This window comes from Furipterus horrens, unplaced genomic scaffold (assembly GCF_987537825.1).
Source record: "Furipterus horrens unplaced genomic scaffold, mFurHor1.1.pri manual_scaffold_11, whole genome shotgun sequence".
NCBI classification, from domain to species: Eukaryota; Metazoa; Chordata; class Mammalia; order Chiroptera; family Furipteridae; genus Furipterus; species Furipterus horrens.
In genome coordinates this window covers 52,637,726-52,650,881 of record NW_028327181.1, presented here as the reverse complement: position 1 = coordinate 52,650,881, position 13,156 = coordinate 52,637,726, and the positions used below count along the sequence as shown (strand labels likewise).

Here is a 13,156-nt window from a genome sequence, read left to right as displayed (position 1 = left end):
AGGGCCCAGAAGGAAGGACACCTCAGTCCTGCTGGGAACACCTACGAGCTGGACGTTGGTCTCAGTACTATTCCCTACTAAAAGGAGCTCAGGCTCCTTGAGAAATGGCTAATTCCAAATGTCAGGTGGACCTGGAACACCTTATGGTTTGGGGAGGTATAAGGTGTTCCAAAAAATAATATGCTGTAACAAAAGCACACAGAAGCCAACTTAAACGGGCTCCCACAAGCCAAATTTGGGACAGTTTGAATGTGAATATGAAAAATGACTACAAATGATGAACTCCAAAAGCGGGGGTGGGGGGTTGGGGGGAGGGCAGCATTCTTCACAGAAAAACGCCCATTAAAAATATGTAAAGAATTAGAGAGTCACCATGTGCAAACCCCAACGTCAACACAGATTCAGGCCACAATCGTCAAGGATGCTCAAAGCACTCATGGAAGAGACTGTTAGGGACCAGAATAGGCACACGTCTCACCCTAGCACCCCACCTTTGCTGACAAACTGAAAAGCAAAAAGGCACCCCTGTCGCGGAGCCATCTGGTCAAGCGAGAGCTCGCACTCAGCACCGCCCGGTGGGGCAGCGACCTGGGAGCGTGCATCTCCAGCCGTTGACGGTGAGAAGCACTGAGCAGGCCCCGGGCGGTACTCTTGGCCAAACTGCCGAAGCCGATTCTGAGCAAGAGAAAACAGACCGAGAATGTACGTCCTTCTACAAGACAACTGACCTGGACCCTTAGCCCCAAAAGTCAATATGAGGGAAGACAAAAGAACGTATGTGTAGCAACTATGGCCTAGATGAAAAGTGACGAAAGGGATGATTTAGATAAAACAGTAAATCCATGCGATAGAAGATTATTTAGCTATTGGAACAAAAAAGAATGAAGGGCTGATACGGCGTGCTCCGTGAAAGAAGCCAGACGCGAGAGACCACACATGCTACGATGCAGTTTATACGCAATGTCCAGAATAGGCAAACCTATGGGGGCAGAGTAGATCAGTGGGTGCCTACGGCTTAGGGAAATTCTTTTCTGGGCAATGAAGATGTTCTAAAATGGACTGTGATGAAGACTGCACAACTTTGTGACTACACTAGAAACCACAGCATTGTACACTCAAAACGGGTGAATTACACACTATGTAAATTATATCTCAATAAAGATGTTTCAAAAAGAGAGAAACTAAAGAGATATAGCAACCAACGTATCCCTCTGTGAAACCTGAATGGATCCGGGATGGAGGAGAAAAGCAGCTTTCACAGTCATTCTGAGGATAGCTGGGGAGTTAGAAATATGGATTATATGTATTAGATGATATTATTGAATTAATGTTTTCTTATATGTGCTAATGGTATTGTGGGTATGTCTTCTGCTTTGGACACATTATAAAACATTTACAGTTAACAGTTAACACAATAGGTCAGGAATGTACTTCCAAGTGACCCAGTGGGGGCCAGGGAAAGGACTGGAAATAGAAATGAAACAAGATTGGCTGAGGAACTGTTGAACTTCAATGACTGATCCATGGTCCTTTATTATAGTATTCCTTCTGCTTCTATAAATGCTTGCAAATGTCCTTAATAAAAGTGGGTGTTTTTTTCTGTTTGTTTTTGCTTTTTGATTTCCTCTGCCAATGATTCTAGAAAGTTTTCCTCCTTCCCTTTTTAAAGAGCCCCCCAGCCTGGTTTCCTCACCTCGCCTGAGCCACTGTGCTCTCACGGTGAGGTGAAGACCCACAAACAGAGTGGCGAAGGCAGGAGGGTGCTCGGTAGGAAGCAGAGGGGGTTGGGGGTGGTCGCTAACAGCTGCTTCTACAAGCCCCTCTCCGCACGTCTCCCTCACCCTGACTCCTTGAAGCCTCCCTGAAGCCTCTCGGGGACTCCCCGGTACTATTAGGACAAAATCGAAGCTCCTACAACAGGCTGCGCACTTGCACGGTGCCCCCAGCCTCATCTCCCCCCCCCCCCCACCTGCTGTTAGTGAACCACAGCCTGGCTCGTGAGCTGTGGGCCCTCGGAGATCATGGCTCTCCTTCCCGCCCCCGGGCAGCCGCCACCTGGGCTCTGCCCTTCGCCTGCAACGTGTATTCCCTGCCTGATTGCCAGCCTAAGCCCTTGCCCCTTCCCAGGCTCCGCTTCAGCACCTTTTCAACAGGAGTCTTCCCTGACGTTCCCACTCCTACTCACACCGCCCGGACCTTGCAGCATGCTCTTACTCCTGCTCTTACTGCTGCTGACACGAAATACTCATTTATCCCCTGTCTTCCTCAGCACCAGCTATAAACCTCCACCAGGGCAGGGGCTACGGCTGTCCATGGCCCAGTGCCTGGAGAAGGACATGCTCAACAGAACATGTATTACTGAGGGCCGCTGGGCAGAGGAGGGTTAAGTAAACAAGCTCTCAGTACTTCACCTCTTCCTCTACCCCAAACTCTATTCTCCAGGGGTCCCTTAAACTTCCAGGCCCTTAGTCCCATTTCCTTTCCCCTCTCCTGTGTCTTTCTAGGGGGAAGGTCAAGGGAAGCCAGGACTATTGAAAGGTGAGTCACAAAAGGGCCTAGGCGCTGGCGGGCAGGCCCCTTGCCTTCCTCATACCTGCTAAGGGATCTGAGAGGGTTCCCACCAACACAGCCTCAGGCGGTCAGGCAGGCAGGCAGGGGACAGGCGAGGATGTGCTTCTGCAAAGGCCAGCAAGACTATCAGCCTTTGATCCCCCTGCTTCTCCAATCAGGTGGGCCTCATTGATCCAGTACCCAGGCAGCCCGCCCAGGGCTGCAGATTTGAAAACTTCCGCTGGGTGGCGCCAGATCACCACCACCTGTGCGGGCCGTGAAGGTGTCCCAGGGCTGGGAGAAGGAGAGGCAGGCACCTTGGGGCTGCTTGACGCCCAGCCATCGGTCCTGCCCATGGCGGAGCAGAGTCGGGACACACTCGAAGATTAAGTATACTCCCACCCCCGCCTCCCCAACATTCTAATGTTCCTGATGAGCTTGTTCAAAGAGAGGCAGCTACCAAGTAGCAGAAAAAGAAAAACACATAGTGGATTTGAACAAGCTACTTTGTCTGCCCCCACTCTGAGTTGCAAATAGCCATGTGTTCATTTGCTCATTCATTCATTCTTCAAATATTAAGTCATAATGGTTATTAATTACAACTGACAGCCTGGGATCGTGTGAGTAAATACCATGTGGGCTGAAGAGCACACTGTATACCCTTTGGGATGATCTGTTGGTAGCACTCTCTGTAAGTATCAAACATTCTTCTCCTGTGTCCATGACTGGCCTCTAGCACCTTTGTGGACAGCCCGCTCTCCGGGCTCACAGACCCCCTCATGGCCCGAGAGAACACCGTCCTACCTTATGCAATAGTTCTGGGACCCTGTGCACAGATGCGTACCTGCTCTTTCTATGTGCTGTATTATTTATTCTTGTTACTTTGAGGATACAATTGTCAACACCATCATCCCCCAATTCCAGCATTCCTGCCCAGGCGTGGCCTGCCCGGGCCTGGGTCTCCAGAGCTGACACTCCCTGCATCCTTAATTGCTAGTACCTCACTTCTAACCTCTTCTTCTTCTTCTTTCTTAATTATGCTCATTCTATCTGCCTTCTATAAAGTAAAATGTGTTCATTCCAGGAAATTTGAAAAGGATAAAGCAAAGTAAAATGACCAAGACAATGGTTTCTCAGCCTCAGCACCATCCATCTTTGCAAACTGGCAGTTCTTGGGTGGTAGGGGCTGCCCCACGCACTGTGGGTGCTCAGTAATATCACTGACCCCTACTAACTACGAGCCAGCAGTACCCTCCCTGCAGCTGTGACAACCAGAATGTCCCCACACACTGCCAATGTCCCAATGGAGAAGCCCAGTCTCCGATGCAGACTGAGCCACCCTCAATGCCTGGTTTATTTTTCTCTCAGTTATTTGTTTTCCCACATATCTAGCTTTCTTGCCCCCAAATAAGACTGACAGTATATGCAGTCTGTGTCCTGCTTTTCCCACTCAGTACTATGTTTCCAGCATTCCCCTAAATTATTACATTTTTCAGAAGAATGCTTTTTTAATGACTGCATATCACTGGTAGGCGGGATGTTAGGTGCCGGAATCCATCTTACGCACCATCCCCTGTTGCTGGGTCATTAGGTTAGGTCCAATGCTGCAAATACTGCTTGAGTGAACCGCTTCATGCATAAGTCAGAATCCCTGGGTACATCCCAAGAGCAGATGATGAAAGGGAGCTTCCTGGGTCAAAGGCTTAAGGCACACACCATCCAGTGGCTTCTGAGAAGGTTGTTATCAGTATACATTTTGTTTTAAATGGTTGAGTAACACCTTTATAGTATTTTGGGGTGGGGGAGCCATGTTCTGTTGGGGAAGGAAGAAAGAATGATTGGGGTGGGGGGCCTCCAATACTCTTCCTGATGATGCCCAGGGCAGCCCCAGCTTTTTCAGTTGTTGATAAACCTCAGCAGAAATGAGGCTGATGTCTTTAGAAGACATTCCTCAGCCAGGTGGCAAATAAGCTTCATCTCAAACAGACTGCCAGAGGCTGGGTGGAGAAGGCAAGTGGGCAGCTGCGCAGGCCACACACAAGGCCAGGGCCCTGATGTGAGCCGTGAGCAGGGGACTGAAGGGGACATACACACGTGTGTGCAGCATCGACTGCCCAGGGCATGGCCCCGATCAGCAGCAGCATCTGGGCACTGGCTGGAAACAGAACCTCAGGCCCCTCCTTATGCCTCCGGAATCAGAATCTGCTTTCTCACAGGAGGTTTGGGGGAGTCCAAGAAGCCTTGGCCCACACGAATGTCCAAATTCGTTTCCAGAGTTTTAACGAAACTGACGCTGAGTCCAGCACTCAGCTTCCTAAGACAACAATTTAATTACATTTCCAAAAATGAGTTTCCTGCGTTGAAGCTAAGGATCCTGGTTTAGCCAGCTGTAGTAACAGACCCTGCGGGCTTTCTCCCAGGGACGGGCACATACATGTCGTCAGTTGACAGCAGTGTCGTCATCACCATCGTCATCGTCATCATCATCATCATCATCACCATCACCATCACATCCCGGCGCCCCGCATTTTAATTCCCAGAAAGGTATGATGGAGATTGGAGACTTCACTGAGAATGTTTTACAGGTAATTTACGAACAAACAAGTAAGACCAGTCCTCAGTCCTCTAGAGCAGCTTAATGCAGCTGAGAAGCCTGCGGCATCAGGGTTCAGTCCGACCACCTAGTGATTGTGCGTGAGTCACTTAACCGTCTGGGCCTCGGTGGCCTCCTCTGTGACACAGGAGCAGCACTGCCACCCGCCTCATGTGTTTGCACACATGCCCACCAAATCGGTGAATGCAAAAGCAGTTTGGAAATCTTCCAACATACCCCCGTTTCTTTCCAGCTCTGTGCTGTCTCCACACTAGATTATTGAAGGCGATCAAACATTTTACAAAATTCCATTCTGGGTGAGGTCTGGGATAGGAAGGGAACGTGTAGAAAAGGGAAACAACTTGGCCTCCTACTTATTCTTAAAGTCGTGGAAAACTGAGACTCTGTGTGTCAGGGATCCAGACAGCAGGATGGAACCTCGGTCCTTGCAGCATCTACAATGCCGTCCTCACCTCCCCACTCCAAACCGCCCCCAACTTCTAGAGAAAACCAAGCAAGCCACAGCTCCGTACGTTGGAATGACCCAGACAGACCAACTACTCAGGGCAGAAGTGGACTGTCTGTGGCCCGCTTCACCCCCATAGGTACCCATGGTAATGACACCTCCCCGACCCTGCATCAACGCCTCCCCCACCTCCCATAACAGGGCCCCTTACCTGGGAGTCGTAGGTGGATTTGCGGACATTCATGTGGGCAGTCTCGGGAGGGTGCGCTGGGGTCCCCGACACGTGGTATCCATTCACTGCGGGGACAGAAACACTGCTCAGACGCTGTGCCGGCCACAGACGGGCACCTCTGATGTCCTGCAACTGCAGCCCCTGCTCCCACCTCGCGGCCTGTGCTGAGAGGTCTTGGTGGTGAGGACCATGGCCCAGGGTCTCACCAGCATTTACAGAGCTGGAAGGGGGCTGAGAGCATCTCTCCAATCCCCAGCACCCAATCACTGAACTCTCAGGGGAACCAGTTTCCTTTTGCACCAGAGAGGAAAAGGAATGTGCTTGTCAGAGGAGAGGTCATGATAAGCCAATGGCCATCACTAAAAATGTGACATCAGTGTGGTCACTGGTGCTGCTCAAGGGTCCAAACTCTCTCTGGAGTCAGGGAGCCCTGCCAGCACCTTCCTGTAATTCCCCCTGACAAACTGCTCTCTGAGGACCTCTGTACCCCACTGTCCCAGTGTGGTATGGCTATAATGGAAGGAGGACTCTGTTCATTGGCTTCCATGAAAACTGGCTTTGCCAATTAATAGCTGGGTGATCAGAGGACAACATCCTTCCTGAGTCAGTTTTCCCAAAGTTAAGAAAGGAAAAAAATTCAGGGCTCTAAAATCCTGCCCTTGTGACATGCTCGCAGTGTGAGCTAACAGACTGGTCGGGGGGCAGAGGTGACCTGCAGGCCCCACTGCCCCTGCATGCCCTGATGTCACAAAGGCATGGCGCGGCCCACACGCCCTCAGTTCCCAAAGGCGGTGCTGCTTTCAGGGCACCGTTGTGGGCTCAGACACTGGCTCCTCCTCAGTACTCCTCGGCGTCCGTAGCCATAAAATGGAGATAATTCTACCCGGTCGCCAAACCTACTTGGTTAGTATGAAAATCTAATGAGACAATACTTGCAAAATGGGTCTGTAAATTCTAAAGGACTTCCTAAAAAATATAAGGGGATGGGTGGAGAGAGGGAGGTTTACTGCCTTGTTCCTGAATCTAGTCCTTGAACCCCGAGAATGCACCATCACTGGAGACCAACCAAGAAAGCCTGCCTGGAGGAAGGGCCACAACACATCCACTGTGCAGGCGGGACTGGAGAAAGATACATAGACTGATGTCCAGATCACAGTTGTGTTGAGAGAGCTGCTCAGTGTGGCAGGAAGCAGAGGGGTGAATGACTAGAAGTCAGCGACCCCTACGCATCTGGACTGGCCAGGGTGCGAGGCAGGCACGGGGCGATGATGGCTACCCACGGAGACCCTTCCTCATGCTGGGGGTGGCCGCACCCTCCCCTGCTGCAGTGAGACCCCAGGGCCACCTGAGAACAGAGCCACGCTCAGCAGACGCCAGTGGGCAGCTGGGCCTGAGCACAGAGCCGGCCCCCAGGGCAGCAGCCTGGGATGGGACAAGGAATAAATGAGCCCCACGTGGGCAGCCACAGTCCTCTTTGAACTTGCCCTCAGCCATCTGGTCAAATGCTGACACTACCTAGGAGTCGTCCAGTAAAGAGGGGGACCAGAATTCCAAGAGCTTCGGAGAATGCCATGCTCAGGGGGCCGAGGACAATCCCCTCCTATCAGCAAAAGCTACGGCCCAAGGGCACGGGACCCGTGTTAGACACAACCCCTGCTGAAGGCCTAACATTTGAGAAATGTTACTTATCAGGCAGCATAGCATTGAAACGGAAAGAACCTCAAGGCTGAGAAACCTCAGAAGAACAGCAGGGAACCTTCACATGCAGCTCCCAGCCTGTGAGTGGTCGGAGGACAGACGTGCGGATGTGGGAAATCTTGGTGATTTAATTGAAAAAGCTGACTGAATGAGATGTATGACACATAATACCCTACAAGGATAGGATCTTTTGCCAAGAAGCCGTGGAACATTAAGAAGAACAAGTTGGGCATATTTAACCCACAAATAAAATATCAATAAATTACAAAGGGCATAAAGAACAAAAGCCACATTCTTTGAGCAGAAAGTAATAAAAGTAGGTATTAATAATAAAAGAACAAATACATAAGTCTCCATTCCCCCAACTCCCAAATGCTTAGAAATTTAAGAAAATGCCATGTTAAATAATTTCAGGTCAAAGAGAAATTTAAAACAATAATTATACACTATAATGAGAAAGAACACAGCAAAAAACAAATGAGACAAGGCCTGAATTATATTTGGAGGAAAATCTACAGCCTTAATTATTTCATTACCAAAGCCAAGGACAAATAAAAATAAATGAACTAAACATTCAATTTTAAAATTTAGAAAAAGCCAATGAAATAAACCAAAGGAAAATATGAGAAAGAGATATAAATATGGCAGTAGATACTCATGAATAGAATAACATTAGCAACCCTGGCTGGCTGTGTGTGTGTGTGTGTGTGTGTGTGTGTGTGTGTGCGTGTGTGTGTGTTTGGGGGTGGGGGGTGGGACAGTACCACAGTGATAAAAAAGGCAGATCAGCCTGTGTCATTTGCGAGTGAAAGAGAACACAAATGCTCAGAATTGCGAATTAGAAGGGAAACAGAAGCATCACCAACAGAATAGAGATTTTTTTAAATGCAAGAGCATATGACTTATATTCTATGCTAAAAGATACAAAACCTTCCATAAGATTCAAATGGTCAAAAACGGTTTCAGAGGACATTAGAAAACACCCAAATGTGTAAAACCTTTGAAAAATGGCCTCCGTCCCAAAGGCACTGGATCCAGACAGTTGTATGGGCAAATTCGTTCAAGCTCTCAACAGAGAAAAGCCTAAGGCACACACTGCACCCCAATATAGAAAGATGTGGCAAGTTCCCCAGTTCATTATACTGTGCCTGCTTACCCTGGGCCTAAAATCTATCCACCACAAAAACAGAACCACCATTCAACGTGCCTATGACAACAAGATACGGACATCCTTACCTGAGCAGGCCTTAGTTTGGAACCAGTCACCACCTTTGATGGTGTGGGATCCCTGTAGGCCAAGGTTGTCCCCAACTCTGCCCTTCTGACCTCCCTGACTCCCCTCACAGCACCTCAGCTGCACCCTCAGCCCACCGCTCCCTCTCTCTGGCATCCCGCACCCCAGGCTCCAGTCCGCCGTGCTAAGGGCAGCCAGGAACGATCTGATGCAGGGCATTCTGCCCCTAATCCATTCTCTGGTTGTAGCTTCAGTTCTTGGCTGTCAGCTGTTGGCTAATTACTGCTCATGTCAAAACAATTACTGGGAAAGAAAAAATAATTTTCCATTCAACCATTTCTCCCCACACAGCAAGCTCCACTCTGACGCCCTGTCTTGCTGCATTTTACTCAGTGGCAGGCACATTCAGAAAAGTGATCCGTGGGGCTGGGGACAGTCACGGCTCACCCACAAGCCCTCCTAGTTGGCACCCCCAGCCTCCAGGCTCCCAGCTCACCAAGGCTTAGACACGGAACTAATGAGGCCAGAGGTGGGTGCTTTTGAGGCCTCCAGCTTCCGGGGGCAGGGGGATAAAACAAAATTGATCAAAGATCACTCATAACCATAAGGAACATAATTTGGTTTGGGATACAAGAAAAAATGCAAAATGCCAAATTAGCTGTTTTTAAGATAAGAAAAGGGAGTAAGAAGCTCTATCTAGTAACTTTAGTAACTTCAGATACAAATGTAAACACACAGAAGCACACGTTTCACGCCTCTTTGTGGGCAGTTACACAGATAGAGAGAGATCCTGGGAGATGTGTAATGAGAGGAGGGGCCAGATACTTGGGTGGAAGGGAGAAGAAGGAGGTCTTCAGGGGTGGAAGAAGAGGGAAGTGGTTAAAAACGAGAAAGAAACAGGATGGGTTGCTAAGAGACACCAAGGCAACAGAGAGGAGCCATGACTTTTGCCCAGGGCTCACCCCCAATAGCTCGGCTTGCTCTTCCCAGCTCCGCCCTCTAAGCCCCACCGTCCAGGTTCCTGTTCCCTAAAGAAACCCAAAGAGTAGATTACTTTTCCAAGCAAGAAAATCATCTCTGGACAACCCTTCTGGCCCCCTTTAGGTCTGGTCCAATCTCCCTTCTCTGCAGAATAAACACAGAAACTTCTTTCCTCAAGGTTATGACCCCGGGGTGCCCGGAGGCCTTGTTTCTGAAATCTCCTCCCCCGCCACCCTCCCTTCCATCACATGCCCAACACGGTGGGATGGAACAGTCCCCTGCGGTGACACGCAGCCTCAATTCTGCAGGCTGTCTATTATAATGATAAGCAGTGAAGGTGAAGGGTCCAAAGAGTTTGGGACAAATGTCCCCATTATTCAGATTTAAGTTGGTTTGTTCACAGTAGGCCTCTTAAAATAGGCTGGTGCACTCTGCGAGCCTCAAACAAGGCAACTGTTTGCACCACTCCTACAGTTAGGGGGACACAGGACCTGTCTTGGGCAGAATACCCTGAAGACAGTGGCCTCACTTTGGGAATCACCGCGGCAGCTGTCGGAAGGCAGGTTTAGAGGTCAGGCAAGCACAGTGGCCCCCCGTGTGCTCACAGCCCTGAAGGCACAGTCCCTGTGTCCCTCAGAGCCACCACCACGCCTAGTGAGGCCTTGGAAGTCACTCTTCTGGGATCACACTCACCTTCGCAGGTGAGTGCAGCGTCTAGCCTGGCCTGTTTACAGGAGCAGTTTTATGTTTATAGTCTTCTGGTCGGAAGTCTCTGTCTGGCCACCCGGTCCTCACTATCTCGCCTGGGTGTCCAAGATGTAAACTATTCCCCACAACAGAACTCACAGTACATATATTTGCCCCCGTGGTTGTGACTGGTGAAAATCAGGGGCTATTCTCCAGGCCACCAAAGATTAAATGGGCGCGTGTAAGGTCCCCTGGGGTCTTGGCGGTGAAAACACAGTTCCTGAAGGAAATGCAAACCCCTCCTCACAGGGGAGCCAAGGCCCTCCCTGAAGCCCTTGGTGAGATCTGCCCGAGGGCCTGGCGAGTTGCAGACCCTGCAGAGCGCAGGTCGGGCTGTGCTTGTGCATGCAAGGGGGAGGACAGGCGTTCGGGGCTTCCTGATCCAGAGAGGAAAGTGTGGTTTGGGTGAGGCCCGGCTCTGGAGCCGCTTCCCCGGGGCGCCTCTGCTGAGGAGAAGCACACTGTCTGTCTGCACACACGCCTGGTTGGCTCCAAGGTGCATGGGCAGGCTCTCCCTGGCCCCCTGGGACCTGGCTTCCCCAGGCCTGCAGGGGGCAAGCTGTTCCCCTGAGGATGATCCATCCCCCAGAACGCTCAGGCGCCAAGATTGGACGAAGTCAGAACCTGAACCCAGCGTTCTTGACAACCCCATGCCCCCAAGGGAAACTCAATGAAAGATAGATTTCCTTCATTTTAAACACACACACATACACACACACACGCACACACACACACACACAAGTTCAATGCATATCCCAGGCCCAGAAGCTCAGAAAGGAATTCATTCTAGACACCTGCCCAGTCTGATGAGGCAGCTGCTAGCCACAGGTGGCTATTTAAATTTTATAAAATTAAATAAACCCTGGCTGGGTGGCTCAGTTGGTTGGAACATCGTCCCATACATCAAAAGGTCATGGGTTCAATTCCTGGTCAGGGCACACACCAAGGTTGCAGGTTCTATCCCTAGTCAGGGTGCATACAGGAGGGAACTGATCTCTCTCTCTCCTCCTTTCCCTCTCTCTTACACCAATAAACATATCCTTGGGTGAACATTAAAAAAATTAAATAAAAACTAAATGCAATGTGGTATCCAGGATTGGATCCTAGAACAGAAAAACAATGCTGGAAAAATTGGTGAAATAAAATAAAATCTAGTTTCATTAATAGTAATGTACAATGTTCCTTTCTTAGTTTTGGCTATGTAAGACATTAACATTAGGGGAAACTGAGTAAAGGGGATACAAGAATTCTCTGTACTGTCTTTATAATGTTTCTGTAAATCTAAAATTATTCCAGAATAAAAAAGGTGTTAAATTAAGTTACACTAAATTAAAAATTCCATTCCTAGGAACACTGGTCGCATTTCCAGGATCCATGAAGTGCCTCTGCCCAGCGGCTACCATGTTGAACAGTACAGGTACAGAACATTTCCATGGCAGTTACGGGACACACTGTTCTCTACAGTCACGGTCACATCCCTTCTCCCCAGTGGCTCATACAGGGAACTCCCAGAACCTCATCTGCACTTGCATTCTTTCCCTCTGCCTGCTACTCTCTCCCCGCCTCTGAATCGTTACTTCCATGCGGCACATTACACCAGCCCAAAGATGATTTTTAACATTTGCAGTGGTTACCTAATAGCGTCTTAGGTATTCTGTGTGGGTTTAAACTTGACTTATGTGGACTTCACCCGGAAGGGCTGGCGTTAACTAGTCTCTAGCCAAGGCTACTGAATAAACGCAGCTCCCACAACTCTGGCGAGAAAGGGTGCCAGTGGGGAGCGTTCCCGGCCCAGCAGTCCAGTGTGCACCCTCCACTCACAGAGCAGAGCCCGTCTGTGGGAGCTCTGGGTGAGCTGTCTGCCCTCCCTCCCGCCCCCTCCCCCTCCCCAGCTGTAACCTGGATGGATGTGCTTGTGCTCTCTGTCTGGAGGCGGCCCTTCCTGGAAGCTCATGAAGCTACAGCTCAAAAGTGAAACCGAGCCTCATGGCCTTCTTCGCCAATCCCCAGCCCCCACCCTGAGTCCGTGAATGGGAGGCTGCCTCGACGTGGCTTGGCTGGGCTAATTTGCGGTTCTCACTGACATTTTTCCTGCCCACATTTCCCATGTTCTTCAGGAGCGACCATATTGGATGTCAGTGGCCAGTAAGTGTGGTTGAGTTTTCCACATTGCCCTCACCCCTCCCCAGCCCACCTTGCAGGTAAGCACCCCAGCCGCCATCCCAGCTAACCAAGAGCAGTCTTGACAGAGCCCTGGGCTGCCTGGCTGCTCCAGGGAGGCAGCTTCTCAGGAAGGCAGGATGTCTCCGCTGAACTGTGCTTTTACCCCCACACCAACCACATTCAGAAGGAAACACCAACACCAACACCCTCCTCTGTCGCCTGCTTTCTGTCCTCAAGCACGCCGAGATCACTCCTGCCCCAGGGCCTTTGCAACAGTTGTTCCCTGGCCCAGAACATTTCACCACCCCACACAGCTACCAGTCTCAGTGTCTTTAACGCTTCCCCTGCTGACACCTTCCCTGACTCCGCAGGCCCTCCGTCCTGTTTTCATTCCTTGCATTAGAAATACAAGGGAAATCTGACCTATTTCGCGTGTACTTGTTTGTCCAGCTCCCCCGCTAGGTATAGGTTCATGGGAGTAGGGACCACACA

The 13,156-nt window shown here is 50.1% G+C and overlaps 1 protein-coding gene across 4 annotated transcripts in view; it reads right to left on the bottom strand.

The window, feature by feature from the left end:
* Window positions 1-13,156, bottom strand: part of GAS7 (growth arrest specific 7) — a 207,164-nt gene that overhangs the window by 35,474 nt on the left and 158,534 nt on the right. For all 4 annotated transcript variants that reach the window (XM_090291149.1, XM_090291150.1, XM_090291152.1 and 1 more), the window contains exon 4: window positions 5,821-5,906. In XM_090291149.1, coding sequence (XP_090147275.1) covers window positions 5,821-5,906 — 86 coding nt within the window. The remainder of the gene's footprint in view (window positions 1-5,820; window positions 5,907-13,156) is intronic.